Genomic DNA, 20536 nt, shown 5'->3' on the forward strand with positions numbered 1-20536 from the left:
GTCATATGGATCATAAAATTTTAATTACCTAAACTTTATTGTCACAGATATTGGAAACCATAAAAGGCCAAAATTGTAACTTGCTCCGATTTAGTTTAGAGCTACAGCATATAGTGGGGCTGATATGATTTCTTGGAGTTAAATCCTAAACATGTAGACCTAATAGGTCCATGTCTGAGCAACCAGACACAGCATGACTAGTCCAAACAAAGATCACAGGAACTAGGCCAAAATTTCAATCAAACCTCACTCAGGTCAGGTAACGATCGTGTTAGGCATGAACATTACACATTCTAATTGTTTTCCTAGCCCACGCCACTTCTTTTTCATCCAAAACTAACCTCTACTTCGGATCCGACTAAATTTAACTACGAAGATGCAGCAGAGGCCCAGAGCTCTAGCTCTAAATAAGGCATTACTTTTTTTTATATACCAGTGCTGTGCTCATGAGCCCTTGCATCTTCAAGGAACCAAGTGCTAAGCAACTGTCCAAGTATGTTAGAAATGAAAAGTTCAAAGTTTCAGCAGCTACTTCATACTCTCCTGAATTAACACGCATGTGAAAAAACCTATCAGAAATTCATAGGTTGAATCCCTGCCTAAGATCTAGGGTGGGCAATCAGGTCAGGTTAGATACATAATAGATCAAAATCTATCAACCCAAACCCTACCTATTTATTAAATGCGTCAAAAATTCAGACCTGAACCTGACCATTTTACTAAACAGATAATCTAACCCAATCTACAACAAGTTGAAACAAGTTACATGGGTTAAACGGTTAAACATTGCCGGCCCTGAATATGCTAGGCATGAGTATTTGACCAACTTAAAAATAATGTGTCATTTCACCATTAACAAACACATTCATTTGTAGCAAACACGAATCCACCCTAAACGGCAGTAATATTGTCTTAGTCAAAGTCCGGCGTACCGGTACCGGTCGGCGTACCGGTGGCCGGCCGGACCGGTACGGTACCGGTCCGATCCGGTACGTACCGGCCGGTACGCGGTGGTTTCAAAAACCACAGCACGCGGCGCTGTGGTTCTAAAAAAAAATATCATACCGGTGGGAACCGGCCGGTTCGCACCGGTACGGGCCCAAACCGGCCGGTTCGGATAAAAAACCGGAAAATATCGGTTTTTTATCGTTCCGGTACCGGTCTAGGACCGGACCGATACGTACCGGCCCGTACCGGCCGGTACGGCATTCCATGGTCTTAGTAATAATCATCATAATCATAATCGACGACCTTTTTCCCAACTATTTGGGGTCAGCAATATTGTCTTTTAGTATATTGTTTCCAATCACAAATTAACTAAAGAACTCTAAATATTTAACAAGAAACTAGGGGGAAAATGTACAAAGGTATAGCCAATATACTATAGAAATATGATGCATTAACCTATCATTCCGCCTTGATAGATTCTGGGCGATTGGACAAAGTAGAATCTAAACCCTTAAATCTAGGGCAATTCATTAGAAGAAAAATGTGCAAAGCAGTAGAATCTACATGTAATCCATGATAAATGTATAGTAGGTTAATTCATGAGAACTGCAAATATCATGAAAAGATCAATGTCATTGTCTCATTGGATTCCAAACACAAAGTCACCGATAGCCTAAAGTATTCAGTTCAGTAAAAGGGTTTTGCATGATTGCTTTGGGTTCAGATCCACTTATTTAAACCCAACAAGAAACTGGTACCGACCAAGTTATGTTCTCGAACCAACATGCTTAGAAGCATAAAGATGGAGATGCTTCGCAGCACATGAAAAAAAAAAATTATAAGAGGAAAAATCTGCACTTATATGGCACGAAACTGGAGCAGCCCCAATATGGGAGCTTTGCTAGCCCAATACTTTGGGACCAAAGTCCATTGGGATTAGCCCAAGTCTACTGGATCTAGCCAACACCCATTAGCAAGAAGATTCTACCAACTACTTGATAATTATGCAGGTCAAAGATTGCAACTTTTTGAGATGACCTTTGGCTGCCAACTAAGTGCTAGTTGTCAAAAGTTGGCACCTTTATATAACTACTTGACCCCAACCCATTAACAACCATTGTTTAGCTGGCTTTGTAATATTTTACTTGCAACCCTCCTCTATAAAATGAGGTTAAATGTCCTTTGCAAAAGTATGTTATGTTATGTTATGTTCTAAATAAAGTTTCTAGTTCCTAAATTCATTGCACTACCAAGATTCTGAAGGAATGATACCTTCCTTACTAGGCATGATTCCTAATAGTCCCTAGGCATGATTCCTGGGGTTAGTTACCTTGCTGGTTTCTTATTTTCTCATTTCCCATTTTCTACTTAGCTTTTCTTGCACTTCTTTCAATACAAGAAAAATTGTACCGCCCTGAACCACCTGATTCAAGGCATACCAAGTTGTACCACAGGCGGACCGGCATGGTTCCACCCCTAGTTTTGAGAAACTGGCGAAGGAGGGCAAGAGGGAGAAGGAGAGAGTAAAAGATAGAGAGTGGGAGGGAGGGAGGGAGAGAGAGAGGGCAGAGAGAGGCGAGGGAGGGCTCCTCCATGGCACTGTACAGGGCCCGAGCCCCTATATCATTGCCCCTGTTTCGAAACAAAACGGGGGGCTTCAGCCTCTTTCTTTTTGAATTTTTTTAAAGTGAAAACGATAGGGGGGCCGAAGCCCCTGCTACAATGCCACAAAGTAGAGGGGGCTTCTAAAGCCCTCTCTCCCCCTTCCTCCACCTCTCTCTCTCTCTCTCCCCGCCATCCTCTCCCTCTCCCTCCCCCTCCCTCTCTCTTTTCCTCTTTCTCCTTCTTTCTCTACCTCTCCCTCCGTATCTCTCTCTCCCCATCACCCTCTCCCTCCCTCTCCCTCCCTTCCTTCCTTTCCCTCTCCCTCTCTCTCTCTTCCTCTCTCCTTCTCCCTCTCCCCCTTCCTCGCCAATTCTCCTTTGTCAGTACACACAGCACAGTACCATACTATATTGTACCATCGGCCTTACGGCATAGGTGTCGGTTCCGATACTGTGGACCTTGCTTCCATATATGTAAATCTTTAACCTATTCAACTTCTACTCTCAAAACAAAAATCTTACCTTATATAATTTAATACAACGGTCGGTTGCTACATCACATAATTAGGTCTATGTTTTATCGACATACCATGAGCTGTATTGACATGTGAGATATCTTTTGGTTCAACAAGTTGTGAGTAGATACATCGAATTACACAGGACAACTTAGGGTAGGAAGCATAGATAGCTTAAAAAGGGTGTCCTCATGGTATCCAATACATACAGCATACAGATACGGGTCCGATACAGCTCGGATACATATCCAATATGAAAAAATAAGTATCCGAATATTTTAAAAATTATTTGTGGATCAGATATTTGATGAATATGCCTGAATACTTCTCGAATATGGCCAAGATAGCTCTAAGATACTTCTAACTTAACTAACGGATTAATGGGTCTAGGTCACATGGACTTTGGACTTGGATTTGCATTCGGATCCGATAACTTAAAAGAGCCACTAAAGTGGCTTAATTGCCGCCTCCTTAATCTGAGAAGCGGGATGAGGGCCAAGAGGCATTGCGGAGAAGAGGGAAGATTGGTTGCTGCAACGCAACGTCTGAAGGACATCAGCAAGAGGACAAGGCATCCAACAAAATGTAAGTAGTTTTATCCCTTCTTTTTTTTCTCTTATTCATTATTTCTTTTATTTTTCCACTTCTGTTTTTTTCTCTTCTTCATTCATTCTCTCGGTTTTTTTTGTTGTGTTTTCTCTGATTCATCTTTTATATTGTTTAATTAGCTTGGTAGCTTCGAATACTTGATGAATATGCCTGAGTACTTCTTGGATATGGCCGAGATAGCTCTAAGATACTTCTAACTTAAGTAGCGGGCTATTGGGTCTGGGTCACATGTACTTCGGACTTAGATTTGCATTCGGATCCAATAACTTAAAAGAGCCACTAAAGTAGCTTGATTGCCTCGCTTTCACTCCGATACCCTTACTCTGAGAAGAGGGATAAGGGCCACGAGGCATTGCAGAGAAGAGGGAAGATTGGCTGCTGCAACACAACGACATCTAAAGGACATCGGCAAGAGGACAAGGCACCCAGCAAAATGTAAGTGGTTTTATCCCTTCTTTCTTTTTTCTTATTCATTATTTCTTTTCTATTCCCACTCTTGTTTTTTTTCTCTTCTTCATTCATTCTCCAGGCTTTTTTTGTTGTGTTTTTGTTGATTCATTTTTTACATTGTTTAATTAGTTTGCCAGCTTGGATTAATAGTTTGTGGATCTTCTGTTGCTGGCTTGTTTTTGCTGGTTTGCTATTATTGGCTTGTTCTTGCTGTTGCTAGTTTGCTGTTGCTGGCTGCTGCATATATATTGCATACATAATAGTCAACAGAACATAGAGTGTTACAGAATGCTGCATATAGAATGGTCGATGCATCTGTTATTTACTCAATTTCTACATGCTTCAGGTTTGGTGAATTTTCTTTCTGCACTAATTTCATTAGGAAAATGATTTCTGAAAGTTTAGGTTCAACTGGAAGTAGTGGCATAGTTACTAGTCAAGATGACCATACTCCACGATGGAAATATGTTAAAAAATTAGTTAAGTTGGGTGGAGGAGGGAATAATAGATTACAATGCAATTATTGTCTCCAAGTTTTTATGGGATCTATTTTAAAGTCAAGGCATCACTGGTCATGGAATTAAATGGTGCCAATGGAGATGAAAAGGGTGGTGGAAGAAGCTGAATTGAGGGTGAAAATTTCTATGACTAAACAAGTTCCCTTGCCAAAGCTTTCTACTGAATCTAATCCATCTTCAAGTGCAAGTTAGGCAGGCATAGGCATTGGAACATCTAAGCAAGATCTTCGGAGCCTAAGAAAAGAACGGCAACATCCGAATTCAAAAGGTGATTTCAAATTTCTGCTAGGGAGCATCTTAACAGTGAGACTGCAAGGATGTTTTATTCAGCTGGCTTGCCATTTCATCTTGCAAGGAAACCTTATCATTTCCTCTGATGCTTATGCTATCAACAACTCAATTGTTGGTTATTTGCCTTCATGACATAAGTTGTTAAGGCCTACATTGCTTCAAAGGAGGCGACAAATATTGAAAAATTGTTGGAACCATCAAGAGCACATGGAGGGAAAAAGGAATAAGCATTGTATGTGATGGATGGATGGATGCATAGAGAAGGCTGCTAATTAATTTTTTGGCAGCGACAAAAAGTGGACCCTTATTTTTGAAAGCTATTAATTGCGAAGGAGAGTACAAGGACAAGTTCTACATTGTTAACTTGATTAGCAGAATGATTTAAGATATTGGATCTCAAAATGCACCACAAGTGATAACAGATAAGGCTCCAGAATGCAAGACACTTGGGGCTCAGTTTCTCCATGTCTTCTAGACACTATGTTGTTCACTCTCTCAATCCTGCTTTCAAGAACAAATGTGGAGCTAAAAATACTGAGGCTAATGAAATTGCTTTTGAGATTATCTTGTTGCTGGGGATGTGGCGTCATCAAAAATTTCATTATGACCCACTCAGTGATGAATTTGTGAACTTGAAGATGGTTGCAATTGCCAATACACACTTTGCCTCAGTTATTGTCACGTTTAAAACATTTAAGCAAATAAAGCTTGGACTTCAATCTATGGTCATTAGTGGGCTTGTTATAAAGAGGATGGTGTTGGAAAGGAACAAGTTGTGAAAGAGAATCTTTTATAGTATATGGTGGGGCACTATTGATTACATACTTTCCTTTACTGGCCGTATTTACGAAATGTTAAGAATTGCTGATACGGATAGGCCATGTTTTCACTTAGATTACAACATGTGCAACTTAATGACAGAAAAAGTACAAATGGCAATATATCGACATGAAAAGAAGATGGAAGATGAAGAGCCAGCCTTTTACAAAGTGGTGTACAACCATTTAGCTGATCGATGGGACAAAAGTAACACACCACTTCATTGCTTGGTACGTCCATTGAATCCAAGGTAACTCCTTAACTTCCTAAGTTGTAACATGTTTACTTTTTTAGGTTATATAGTCATAATACATGTATTAATTATCATTTCATGTTTACTAGGTATTATAGCACAACTTGGATTGATGAGGCTCCAAATCATGTTCCTCCTCATAAGGATTTGGAGATTTCTCGCATGACAAACAAATGCTTGAAAAGAGACTTTGTAAAAGTAAAGGAGAGAAGATTGGTTGGTATTGAATATTCTAACTATTCAGCAGTTTCAGAAGATTTTGCTGATCATGACTCCAAAGATGATGGAGGGATTTTGGATCCAAAGGAATGGCGGGCTGTTCATGGAGGTTCTGCACCCATACTTCAAAGCTTGGCTTTAAAGCTACTTAGGCAACCTAGCTCCTCTTCATGTTGTTAGAGGAACTGGAGCACTTATTCCTTTGTTCGCTCAATGAGAAGAAAGAGAATAGTACCACAACAAGCTGACGATTTGGTATTTGTACGTAGTACTCTTCATCTTTTGTCAAGGAGCAACCAAGATCACATGAAAGGAAAGAGAGATGTGGGATGTTGAAGGAGATGCCTTTGATTCATTTGAGGTTATTGGGATACTTGAGGTTGCAGATCTCTCACTTGATGAACCAGATTAGGAAGCTGTGATGTTCATAGATGAAGGCAATGATGACGATCCCATTGAAGATAGGTCAGCTTGAAATGGACTATGAAGCATGAACTATGGTAGTTTGCTATTAGCCTATTATATTGAATGAAAACTATATTATTATGTAGAATCTCATAATTTGCGATGTTAAATGTTGTTATACACTGCTATGTTAAACAAATCATTCTTGTTAAATTTTTTAAGCATATAATATAATATATTAATTTGTTATTGTATACTAGTTGAATCATGCCCTATTTTCTCAAGATTTTCCAATAATGGCATTATTCGTATCATATCTTATCCGTAACCATGCTTCCTAGAACTTAGGTGATTTGTCACATATGCATAGGTGGGCCTAACAAGTGAGAAAAACAAGGAAAAAGAGAGGAGAGTGTAAAGAATAGTAGAAAAAATAAGATATTAGAGAGGGAGGCGGACAGAGAGAATAAGAGGTAACGGAAGGAGAGAGAAAGAGAGAAAGAGGCCAAAGATGGCCAATAAAATAACTCTATTTCTTAGCAATACACTCAAATAACAATACATGACTCAAGACTACCTTTAATTTTCCTATATCGTATATATAGAGGGACTATCCTAACATAAGGACAAAACAACCAAATATATCGTAGAATTGGTCAGCCGAACCGGCATCAGAACCCATACCGGTCGGACGGGTCGGTACGGTACCGGTTTGGTAAAGTCAAACATGCAATCCATGGGAATAAATAAAGGATTAATCCAGGAGAATGGCCAATATCAAGAAACAGCGATCAGATCTATTGCTTCTAGGTTCTAACATGGCAAAATTATTGCTTGCATCTGTAGGGACACCAGCATGGTAGCGGTCATGTGCATGGTAGAGATCAGTATAGATATTGTGTTGGAAGGATATTTTGCTAAAAGGAGGAATTCATTTTTAACCATCCTCAAGTCTTAGAATTGCAATCTATTCTTTCAAATATATAACCATTACCAATCAAAAATGCATCAAAGGAAGAATTCATCTTTAATCTCTCTCTCTCTCTCTAGTTCTAGACCTCTACAGTTTATTCTTTCGAAGGTCCACAGACAAGGAAAAGTATATCCTTGGAGAACAAGCCAAAGCAGTCTAGAATTATAAAAGAACTCACAAATCTGGCTATTACAATCAAAACCTCTCACCTGAAAGGTGATGTTATGATGTTATGTGTTATTTTTAACAACGACCCATCATTCTCATTTTTATAAGAGGAGCCTTGGGGGTAAATAACCTTCATCAAATTTCTATTTTTTTTTCCTCCTCATGTATATTGAGTATGGTAATCCAAGAACTAGCTCAAATTTATGTTCTGTGGGAAATTATGGAGAAACCTGAACAAGATCCATGTCTGCACATATAGTTCCATTTTTGCAGAGACCATAATCCTGTTGACCTTAAGGTCATTCTAACCCAAGGCCCTTTTTTTAGAAAGGTGACAGCATTACACCCTCCCACCCTAGACCATATATAGTCAGCTAAATTTTAGAATAAAATTATACTTTAAAATTTACTAAAATAATGCACCTAAAATTTTGGACTAAGAGATGGGCAAGTTGTCTATATTTTTTTTCCCTTGATTCCTAGTAATCTCTCTTTTTTCTTCTCAATGTCTTATATGTTTCTGTTAACATATGAAAGCAGCAAAACACCAATTACTACACATAAGAAAGAGTACTAGTCATGTAATTTGGGTAGTGATTTTAGGATTTTAGAGAACCTTGCCATAATTACTTCTAAATATTTAACACAGCTAGCTCCAAACTTCAATGACACGTAGATTTTGACATTAGAGGAATATATATATATATATGCCCATCCTGCCTCTATGATAATCAAACCATGAAATTTTAAAAGCTTTAGAATTTTTTAGTTTGATTTTGACCCATTAGTAAAGTTCTTCAAAACATGTAAAAGATATGCCAGCAATATCTTTACATTGGACATGTACAGATGAAATATATCATTCTCCCTCTTTATTAGTCATATTTGGCATTTCCTTACAACTTGAAACCAACTATGATCTGTTAGTTGTTCAAATTTTGTTGAATGCATTACAGCTACAGATTTTACTTTAGTATTCAGCTTCTTTCTTTTTCCATTCATTAAATTTTATATCTGTAACACCAGTTCCTTGTCCATTTATAGCATCACTTCAAAAAAAAGGGGAAAAATCTTTTTTCTGAATTCTAAGTTAGCGATATTATGTAGATTATTTTGTTTTATATGCTTCAATAGTTAACTTAAATTTTGTAAATATCAACATATTGATTTTTTTTTATAACCATTTATAAGAGGTAGCCCTCACGAGGAATGCTTTGTGCATAAGGATTCATAAAGCCATCAGAACTAGCCAGGCCAAGGCGTGATGGCAATAAGTTATATGGTTATGGCTGCATGTTAATGATCATTCTTGATAATTTTCTATTTTACCAACTCTAGTATTTGTTTTAGAAGTTCGAATTAATACCACCAGGCAAAATTCTAGCTCGGCCACTGCACGCACTGGAAACTAAATTCATAATGCAGCTCCATATCTCGATCATATTTAAATACTTCACACTCAATGAAGGTCTAAAGTATCCCATGCACAAATCCATTGCAGACTAATTGGTTCCCAAATCTTCTAAGCACTAAATTCCGTACCGAGATTATATCGATATGGAACTCAAAGTATGCATCACCATCATGCTGTTATCATGCTGCATTATTTAAATCAAAAATAAAATATATCAACTGTAATAAAAACTAAAAATCCTTCAGACATACCATTATCTACTCCTCCAAGAACAAGATCTACAGGTCACTGATCCACAAAACTACCCCGAACGAAACAGTAAACCCTATACTATTAACTTCTAAAAGAAGGAGAGAAAAGGGGAAACCTTGATCATCTCCTCATGGACACCAACATGCGAGTAGGCATGGAAGTAGGCCTTGTCGAATTCCGTGCACGGCCGAGCTGAGGGCCAGTCTTGCTGCTGCTGCTGCTGCAGCAATCCCCGGTACGAGTCCCTCAACCCCCTCGTCCTCCCCCGCCGCGGCCGAGGCGGGTGGCCGTTGCTGAAACCTGGTCCCCGGGGCAACATTGCGAGAGAGAGAGAGACCAAAGAAATGGAAATGGCTATGAGAACAGGATCGGAGGTGAAATCTTTCAGAAGATTCCTCCTCCTCGGATGCTACTGTGGATTATTAGAGCCAGAGAGGGAGTGGCCAAAATCGGCGGCAGGAGTAGGAGCGAGTACAAGAGCAAACAGAAAGGGGCTCGTTGGCAGAGGGAATGGGGGACGGGGGATTCCGAGGGATCACTAGATTTGTTTGTAAGCTCGCCGAATCGTCGGGGTGGGTGGTCTGGTTTTCCAGGCTGCGGAATCCCTAAAACCACCCTGGGGAGGGCAGCGGGCTGATGCGTGCGCTTGACGGGCGTATCAAAAGAAAATATACTGTACGGGGGATGAACTCTCCATCAGGGTCTATCTGATAATTTCTCCGCCATCGTTATCGAAATTCGAAAGATAATTTTATGGGGATGCACCGCAGGGCCCACAAAAATAAGCAGCTGTGATTGGCGGCAACTATGGGAGAATCAAACAATGAAGATGGTCTTACCTAGTCAATGCTTAACCATAAAGTCATTTAGCATAGTTTTCACTTTGATTTATTGATTGGAGAATCAAACATTGAATGGATGATTATGATCAACCGGCAACTAAGAGAGTCATAAATCAAAATGGGTGTTATATTAAGTCATAAATCAAAAAATATTTCTGCATGGTTGATAAATATATCTAGGACTGACAAGGAGCAAGGCACGTTGAGATTGAGTAGATATGTAATATTGTCTTTATGAATATTTATGATGGTTTTATTGAGAACTCTAAATAATAAATCTACAAGAGATAAACGATGCTTAGATATAATTAAATCTCCTTTAGAAACTATTTTACGACAGATATCTATTGTCTCCGTCTACGGATAGCTTGGACGAATTGACTTTACTGTAAAATAAAATACTTCAAATGATTCCTTTAAGAAGATATTGGTTAAGTCAACTTTGCTAGTGATGGCTTTTTGTAATCATTCTAGCGCGAATGAGTTAATGAAGAATGACGGAGTTTTACAATAAACAAAGATAGGTATATACATGCTTGAGATAATATTTGTGGATAGATTACAAAAAGTCATAAAATTGTTTGTGATGGTGTAAATAATCCTCCCATGCCCCATTGTAATTTGTAATAGTGGCATGATGACGTTTCATACTGTCTTGTGCAAGGATGGCTCCTTCTTTTGGCACTATTTTTTCTTTTCAATTTTTTCCTTTCTTTCTTTCATCTTGTTATTTTTGCTCTTCTATTTTTGCATCTTTTCAAAATTCTGCTTTTCTTTTATTTTTCATCCTTCTTGTTTTGGATCTCTTGACTTGATATTAGCATATGAACCTTTTTTGAAAGGGTCATAAGATGTTAAAGAAAAAGCTATATGTAGGTTCAAGGGGTGGAAGTGATTATTTACAAATATGCTGGTTTATTTTGGATTAGTGGATTGCTAATTAGAAGCCTTATCTTTAAGCAAAGAAAATTTTTAGTTCCTTTTGTCTTATGCAAAGTATATTTAATATAATCAAGTTGCCTGCTTAATTCTTTTCCAAATCATAAGGTGAAGTGTAGTTCTTTAGGAAATAAGGCTCTTCTCCATTCTAATTAAAAGTAATAGACACGCCTGCAGCAAAGTCTCTCTAGGATCTAGCTTCTTTAGTGCATTTAACTTCAGAAGGTATTACTTGATGTCAGGGAGAGATTGTGGTAATAATGTTTTTCTATTTTATCTCTCAATTTTGAAAGATGGGCAATTGTGTCATGTCTGAATTAAGCGCATCGACCTATATATATATATATATATATATATATATATATATATATATATATATATATATATATATATATATATATATATATATATATGTTAAGATGTTAATAATTCCCCTTAGAAATTGATTTGGATCTTCATGCAATTAAGAAGAAAATATTTCAACATTGGACTTCTTGTGTCATTAGGTTTCCTAGGTTTATATTTTTTATGGTTTCGTAGACCAAACCCCCCAGTATTCTAGGATTTGTATCAAGCTTTAAATTTTATGATTTTAGGTTTGTTCTTTTTCAATCTTGAAATTTGAACATTTTAATTTTTTTATAAAAAAATACTTTATAAGAGCAAATCTTGATGATCTGTTGCCACAATAAGCATGTTCTTGAAGGTACTAATCACTTTTCTACAGAAATTAAATTATTTGTGAGTGGATTAAAGGTTGATCACAATCCTGCTTTATTAATTAGAGGGTCAAAAACTTCAAGATTGGAAAATATGTTCTAGATATTTTCATCCACTTTTATGATAAGGATCTCATTCCTAAAACTTTTCACTCCTCAAGAGCTCTTTTGTCCTTAGTCCTTACCTCCTTCTAATAGGTTCTTACAAATATCCATTACTTCAACTCGTTCAAAGATTAATTCTCGATGCCTCAAAGATTGTATTTGGAAAAATTGATGAAGAAAGATGGCAATATAGTTTGGAAAAAAAATCATCCAAAATATGAAATTAGTTCTGAATCCTACCTATTTCAACTTATAGAAAAATTAGTATGGATACCGATTGGCAATGGAAAGATAAGCTTGAGTCATGTGAAGGTGAAATTCCAAGGGTCATAGCATGGACTTGAATTAATACATGGAAAAAGAGACATTGGGATAGAGTGATTATCGGATTCTAATTATGGGAGATTATCAATTGTAAATGATTCAAAGACTATAGAGTCAACTACAACATAGAGTATCATTAAAGCTAAATGATTCTATAATTAGTAAAACCACTAACATGAAATCACAATGAGGATTTCAATGGACAATGATAGGAAAATCATCAAAGGTGAATATTTTAAAGATCGGTGGCTCAATGCAATCCTCATCAATTTTGAAAGATTCAAAGTTAGAGTTTAAAAAGAGATTTTGATCATTAAACTCTCTTTCACTCTCTTCTTTAAAGTTTTTACAGGATGTCCCAATATCTAATGCTCTAGCTCTTTAACATCATTTGTATATACTTTCTCTCCAAAATCTTCTTCTTTCGTTGGTTGCTCACGCTTGACCTCTTCTCAATAGTCTCTTTCTCAACAAGCATGTCTTCTTTTTCTTCTAATTCCTCACAACTTCTTGGTCTTTTTATCTCTACATTGTACTATTGGATCTGCTCTATTATAGCGATAGAGATAGTTTTAATGGATTTTTGGGATGCAACATGATAGGTGTAGGCTTAAGGGGTTCACTAGATGAAGGGAATGGTGATTGAGAAGTTTGAGAAAATGGAATATAAGTTTATGGTGAAATGATTGGAATTGAAGAAAAGCAAACTTGACCTATAGGTGTGGCATGGGTAGTAGAATGTAATGATTAATTAAGTTGGGCTCAAGAGGAACCGTGGAGGCTTTTTAGAACCAATAAAATCTTATGTAATGATAGAAATAAACAAAGTGGGATCAAAATAGAGTAAAGAGGTGTCGTTGCAATGCAATTTTTTCTATAAAAAATTATTATGCAAATACTATCTATCATAGCATATATGATGTAAGTCCTATCAAGTTAAATGAAGCAAGGCAATCATGGAGTATATCCTATCAAAACAAACAATGATTATTCCAAATAAGCATAGAAGAGTAAAACTAAAAAGAATTTAAAGCTTACTTCTTATCACTTAGTTTTTTCTCTTAAATGTTCTTTTCCAACCAACAAAACCAAGAGAAATATATTAGCAAAGAAACCAAAAAAAAGTAAGTACAAACTGTCACGCCCCGGATTCGGATCCGTGACACGGCCGTGCTATTGCCGACTACCGCCCACAATAGCATGCAGCCTCATACATGGGTAACAGGGTAGTCAGACCAACCAAATCTTTTCATATGATAGCATTCTTGGTACAACATGCTGGTCAGTACCCATATACAGAGCTTCTATATAGTTTATGTACACAAAGGTATACTTGCTTTACCCCAAAAGAAAGAAGTCCTGATACAAAATACCAGTGTCTCTAGCAGCTTTCAGTGGTGAGGATCTGGAAAAAAAAATGTAAATAACGGGTATGAGCTACACAGCTCAGTAAGTAATCATATATAATATTATCGGATCGAACATAATGATAACTATGTTTATGCAGGGTTTGAGAAGCTGACATGCATATTATCTCACAATTTATCATGGCAAAATATGTATACTGGAAAAACAAAGCAGTATTTTCAATCAAACAGAATTTTCATAAAATATGCATATGAAATCGTGCCCCCGGCATGCCGTGGTCCATTCTCTCGGATGCTACTGCGAAGTCCATTCGGCCACTGGCGGGGCCAGCTTAGTCATTATCGGCCACTAGCAAGACTAGCTTAGTCATTCTCGGCCACTAGTAAGGCCAGCTCAGTTGCATTCGATCAGTAGCATCTTTGAGCCCATTATAGTGCCTCTTGGCTAGATAGTATTTCATTATACTAACTTGCATGCATGATTAAAATATCAGCAAAATCATGGTGCATACATGGCCATAGTTTATGAGATCAGGCAAATTATTTATCCATCATAACATATCATGCATGATTAACACTTTAAAAACTTAACAAACATAGTACTCATATGATCCATAATAAGATTAAAAATAGATTACTTACAGTGATTCCCTTTCCAAATTTCTCAAGTTCAGGTGATAAATCCTTAATCACCTAAAACAACATCATAGAGATTACATCATTCCCCATTTATTTATTATAAAATTTCTTAGTTCATCATACTATGAACTTATTTGCTTGGATCCCATCCAAGGATTTAGCCCAAGTCCAATTTGAAGCCTTTGGGGTTCGATTTAAAACCAGATTGGGTCCACATGGGTTGATTGGGTTTTTAATTAAAGGATTAGGCCTCGTTTATAATTGAGTCTAGCCAATTGGGTCCTCTGATTTGGTCAATGTGTCTCATTTGGGCCTGAGTCAAGGTCAGCTCGGGGTCAATTTGGCCTCAAATTAGTTGAATTGGGTCTAAATTGGGCCTGATTCATATTCAATTGGGTCTGCTGAAGCTAACTCAACTTAATTTGATTCGGACCCAAATTAATTTGGGCATAATTCGGTTCGAATTTGACCCAATTTGCAGTTTGGGCTCGTCCAGACTTAACCCAATCTGATTGGGCTCGGGTTCAGGTTCAATTGGCTAAACCAATTTCTTATTATTGGGCTCTTAAGCGGTGATAACCGCTTTAGCTGGGGTGAGGTGTCACCCCCAGCTTTTCCCTGTGAAGGACCCAACACCTGGGCCTTCCTCTGATCCCCACCTGGCCCTAGTCAAATCCATGCATAAAGCATGAGGTGGCAGCCATTAGACGGGCTGCCAACCATGGGCCCAGTTAGCCTATTAGATGTCATGGCCCAATGTTCAAATATGGGCCCAAAAAGAAGTAATTGGGCCTAGGTATTACACAAACTACTTTAGCTATAAAGCAAGAAGCAAAAAATCCTAAGTTATGATTGAATGAAAAACATAATCTATTCGAAACAAGACTTAGATGCATGCAAGAAAAGGGCCTATAAGAGTACTCTCATGACCCCTCACACAAGGAGGTTTTAAAAATAAATCAGTTCCCTAATCCATCCTTAAGATTTCATGCATGCAAGGTGAAATAAAAGAAATAAAAAGAAGAGAGGAAGAAAAGGGAAGGAAAAGGAGCGAGGGATGCAAGCACCTGGTTCTCCTATGACATTTCTTCTTTATTCCTTGATGAGTGGCTAGTGGAGCATTAGGGTATGTAGCTAATGGAAGGAGAGAAGAAGCGAAGGAGAGTTATGAGGAAGAACGCTAGAGTTTTAGAGAGACTCAAGAGAGGTAGTGTTTTTTTAGAATTTTCTAAATTCTAGCTTAATTCTAAGGGTTTCTTTGTAAGAATTTTCAATGGATATCTTTTTATTGGCTCTTGGGTTAGAGGGTTGAGATGCTAGGAGAGTGTATTTTCTTAGAGTTTATCTCTTTGAGGGGTTATGATTGTGCAGAGAGGAGAGGAATTAGTCTAATGGCTATGATGTTATGCAAGGAGATCTAAGGGTTACAATAGATTTGAGGTTATAAGGTTCCATTGGCTAAGAGGTGCCAAAAGAGCATTAAATAGGTGAAAGGTGAGGATTTAAAAGGGGCATCTTTCTTTGGTTGTGTTTTTTTGGAAAGCTAGAAATAACAAAAAAAGAGAAATGTTTAAATTAGGGGAGAAGTTTAATCTAAGGGCAAGGAGAGGAGCTAGATGGAAAATTTTGATTGGATCTTTCCTTGGATAGGTTATATGGAGTGTTAATGATAGTATTAGTGTGAATATTATTGGATCTAGGAGAAAGTTCTATGATTATTTAGTTTTTTAAGAAAGATACGAGAGCCAAACATTGGCAACCAAAAGTAATCCAATGTATATTAAGAATTTGGCATCCAATTGGGTAAGGTTATTTATGAGATAAAATCTTAGGTTTACCAATTTGTAGAGTTAAGATTACATGTGAATATGTGATATATGGTAATAAAAAAAGAAGGAAGAAATCAAGTTAATTAGGAAAGATGTTAAGATGGAGGCTTTCTAATGCCACTTAGCCAGAGGTCCCAATAGAAGGGAAGGAGGTTTGCGTCAAGATAAAGAGGTTTTATCATAACGCACCTCTATAAGTCAGAGATTTTTTTTTTTGGAGGATGTACTTATGATAAAAGGGCATGGGTCATGTGATGAGAATATTAAGGGATCCAATGATATTTGTGCTTGCCCAATTCTTTATATTATGTCCCACTTAATTTGAGCACAAGTGTAGAATATAGAAACTAATTAGCCTCATGTGCTATATTTGACTCTCAAATTAGATAAATTTGATCATGGAATATGAGATATGCCTAGAAAATGGTTGGATTGGTTAGAAAAGGTTCTGATCTAGTATGATTAAATAGGATCGGCTGTGAATAGACTTGATTGCACGCTTTTGAATGTAAGCAAAAGGTTTGATTCAATGAGATCTAGATATGGTATGGTTAATTTGGCCAACTAAGGTTAGGATTTGGGTGGCTAAGGTTCATTTCAATGATCTAGGGCTATTATTGGATATTTGGGTTAGGTTAAGGTGGGTGAGATTAGATCATTTGAGGGTAGATCAGCTAGAAAATGTTGGATTGGACATGGGCTTGATTGAGTTGGACTGAGTGAGATTAGGCTAGAATTGGTCAATGGAAGGAAGGGTTGAGGTGGGTTAATGTTGGGTCATATATGGTGTTATAGGATTAAGGTTGGATGGTCTAGGGTTGACTACTATTATGCAAAAAGTTACTATATCTGTAGCTAGGGTATTTATTAAGGAATATATAGGACTTATTATGAGAGAGAAAAAAATTTTGGAGTTTGATTGGAGGAATAACTATAGGAGATAAGTGTAGGAGTGCAGGAATCAAAAGCATTATATGCATTGGATTTTGCGAATGTTGTCACATGAATGAAATTATCATCTCCTTCACCATACATTACTTTTGTCCATTTAGAGAGCGGACAGAGGTAGAAAAGTAACTAAAAGATATAACTTTCTCATTTTTCATGGTATATTGTTAAGTTGAAATGTAGAATATGTACTAGTTATCTACTTATTTTAGGGATATCCTCTCAAATGGTAAAAATGGCCATGAATTATAACTATTTGAATAAAATTGACTAATCTTATGTCACACAATAATTTTGTTTGACCTCTCGGGCCAAATATAATTATCAGGTGGGACAAATTCTATCTTACCAAAATACTTGCCTTTTTTTTAGCTTTATAGAAAAGTAAAAGACATATTTGTTCTCTTTCTCTCTATGCATAGTCTATTCCATCGTAAAAACTTATCCGGATATATCAAAACTTATTCAAATAAAGTAATTATTTATGTCCGTTAGTCTAGATACAATTTTAGTCTATTCCACCAAAATGTTGAATAGAAAGATACTTTTTGACTATCTATTTATCAATGGTATAAGCCTATTCCATTTTCATTCTCACTTTTCAGTGTTTGGCTGGATATATAATATTTTGAGAATATCTTCCACTTATTCTCAAACCAAATACACTTTAATGGTACCAAAATCTTATATATATTTTGGTGCAACGAGAGCTATAAGATTAACCATTAGCATTTTTGTTTTACCAAATATTCCAATGAGGACATACAAAGAGAGCCGTAATTAATCGAATTTTTCTGGCTAAAGGATGTGATTTAGCTCATAAATTTTTATAATTTAATATAAAATTGGTTGAAATAATACTTAAATCTTTGCTTTCCCTTCCTTGGATGCGCATTCGCTCGTGCCAATAACTTGTGAACAGTTCTTAACGCATCATGCCCAGCCGTTCACTCGCTGTCTCTCCCCCAACTCTCACTTCATGCTGTTGAGAGCTCCGAGTCTATCATTCCTCAATTTTTTCCCTCCCCCACCGCCTCCCTTCCTTAGCCGCCTCCTTTTCTCCAAATCCAAAACCCTCAACCCCTCCGCCCTCCTCCGCCTCTCCTCCATGTCCGCCCGCCGGACCGTTGCCGAGGCCCTCATGGGCAGCGCCCGCGCCGCCGCCGCCGCCGCCCGAAAGAAGGCCAAGCATGACAAACCCCCATCCCCATCCCCATCCCCGCCCCCGGAACCCTCCCCTCCTCGCCCGAAGCCCGCCAAAACCCTACGCACCCAACCGGACGAGAAGAAGAAGAACGCCGCCCTCGAGCTCCGGAAGAAGTGCACCGATTTCAACCCCGGAGCCGCCGCTTACTGGAAGGACGGCGAGCCAGTCCCGTTCTCGTTCCTCGTGCACGCCTGGGAGCTGATCGGAAATGAGTCGGGCCGGATTGCCATGACGGAGATCCTCTGCAATGCCTTTCGGACGGTGATCGCCACCACACCCGGGGATCTTCTTGCCACCGTTTACCTCACGGCGAACAAGATTGCTCCGCCCCACGTGGGTCTTGAGCTTGGAATTGGAGAAGCATCCCTCATCAAGGCGCTTGCCGAGGCTTATGGTCGGAAGGAGGAGCATGTGAAGAAGCAAAACAGCGTTAGTAGCTGGAATTTGGGTCGCTTGTCTACCTTTTTCCGTTATTTTTATTTACTGTTGCTACCTACATTGTGGTGTATGGTGGCAGGAATTGGGTGACTTGGGTCTTGTTGCAAAAGCAAGCCGTTCAACTCAAAAGTTGATGTTCCAGCCTAAACCTTTGACAATTAACAAGGTTTTCAATACATTCCTGGCTATTGCAAAGGTTTGTTCTTTTCTTCTCTTGATTAGAGTGACTAAGATTTGCTTAAGATTTCTATGTTTCACGTGCTTGTGGAAAATCTATGCCAAAAAAAAGAGACGATGAAGTGATACAAAAAGAATTCTGATCACATTGCTTGGGCTTTGAGGTCTCACCTTCTTGCCTTTTCTTGTTCAGCAACTTCTTGAATCAGATAACTTGAACAAATACCCTTTCACGATCCCTAACTCTAAAAGCGTGCCCTTGATTGGTTTCGAGCGTCCCATCATGGTGATGGCACTTGACCTTTTAAGGTGCAAAGTAAGAGCGTTCTTAAAGTGTTTTGTCACTTATGATCAAGGTTCATGCCTTGCCTTTTCATTTTTTGATAAGAAATAATAGAACGAGAACTATTTCTTTCAAACACGAAATATTGCTAACTATTGAACTTGCTTAGTAGTCAAATTGGTAAATGTCTGTGTACATTTTGTATGGCATGCTAGATTTCCTTTGTCATGATTTTGAAGATCAAGTTGTCAGACACTTGAGGACACTTGGTTCTTATGCTAATTGTCTAGGTAACACTAAATTCCCTATAACCTTGAAACAATATATTGATCAGTGCCTTCTTTCTGCCTTGTGCAATTAAAATAAGGTTGAGGCTTAATTTTTCATATGTTCGTGGATGCTCCGTATCTCTTGTAAGCTAATAAAGCAATTTTGAACCTGCCATCTATTGAATGATATTGGTCCATATACTCGTAGTAAAGGTGAAAACTTGGCGACTGACTGTCTATATATATGATTTCCACATAAACAATAGAACAAAAATGAACAGCTGCTGCACTGTCATTAATAAACTTGAATACATGATTATGCTGGAGAGATTTGTTGCTTACTATTTGATATTTGTGTTATCTAGTTTAGTTTTTGTTTCTCTTTTTGTTTCAATAGGAATCTGGGGCAAATAGTCAGGACAAGAAAAAGAATCATATAAAGGGACTTCTGGTTGCAGCAACTGAATGTGAACCTCTGTATATAACTCGTCTTCTACAGGTAATAAATGTCAACTTTCTTGCCCAACTTTTTTCTATTTTAGAAATACTCTTTAAGTCTTAACCACATCCTGCAGTCAAAAATGCGTATTGGTTTGGCGGAGAAAACTGTCCTTGTTGCTCTTGGGCATGCAGCTGCATATTCTGAAACATGTCCAAGGCCGCCTCTGCAAACTCAATCTCCCCTTGAGAAGGTTGGTGTGAATATGCATAACTTATGAAAGTTTTGCATCTGAAGAATGATATTGTGTGGTTAAATTCTTCTAATATGCTAGCTTTATTTTTATGCTGATGTTAGTGCATTAGCAACTACATAAATCTTGTAGGATGTTTGTAGAAATGATCTTGTTAATTTTGTTTTGTTGATGGCCAATCATTAGATTTTAGTTGATATCATATGTATGGGGGATTCTATGATCTCCCTTCTAAGTTTGCACTGTATGTTGGGAGAAATGATCATTTTGTAAACTTTCTATTGCTAGTGTTGCCTTGTTCAATCTATTGATTGTAAACA

At 37.7% G+C, this 20536-nt stretch overlaps 2 protein-coding genes across 6 annotated transcripts in view; one reads left to right on the plus strand and one right to left on the minus strand.

Annotated features, from left to right (window-relative positions):
* LOC103712333 (probable protein arginine N-methyltransferase 6) overlaps positions 1-10098 on the minus strand; it is a 34177-nt gene extending 24079 nt beyond the window's left edge. For 2 of the 4 annotated variants that reach the window (XM_039115896.1, XM_039115892.1), the window contains exon 1: positions 9554-10096. In XM_039115896.1, the coding sequence (XP_038971824.1) occupies positions 9554-9757 (204 nt within the window). In that variant the 5' untranslated portion in view covers positions 9758-10096. Of the gene's footprint in view, positions 1-9553 lie in introns of all 4 variants that reach the window. The other 2 variants (XM_039115895.1, XM_039115894.1) reach the window with 2 other exon arrangements.
* A 7977-nt stretch (positions 10099-18075) lies between these two features.
* LOC103712335 (DNA ligase 1) overlaps positions 18076-20536 on the plus strand; it is a 28168-nt gene continuing 25707 nt past the window's right edge. For both annotated transcript variants that reach the window (XM_008798827.3, XM_008798829.3), the window contains exons 1-4: positions 18076-18786; positions 18875-18991; positions 19922-20023; positions 20100-20216. In XM_008798827.3, coding sequence (XP_008797049.2) covers positions 18130-18786; positions 18875-18991; positions 19922-20023; positions 20100-20216 — 993 coding nt within the window. In that variant the 5' untranslated portion in view covers positions 18076-18129. The remainder of the gene's footprint in view (positions 18787-18874; positions 18992-19921; positions 20024-20099; positions 20217-20536) is intronic.

The sequence above is a fragment of the Phoenix dactylifera genome, unplaced genomic scaffold, assembly GCF_009389715.1.
Source record: "Phoenix dactylifera cultivar Barhee BC4 unplaced genomic scaffold, palm_55x_up_171113_PBpolish2nd_filt_p 000026F, whole genome shotgun sequence".
Taxonomy (NCBI): Eukaryota; Viridiplantae; Streptophyta; class Magnoliopsida; order Arecales; family Arecaceae; genus Phoenix; species Phoenix dactylifera.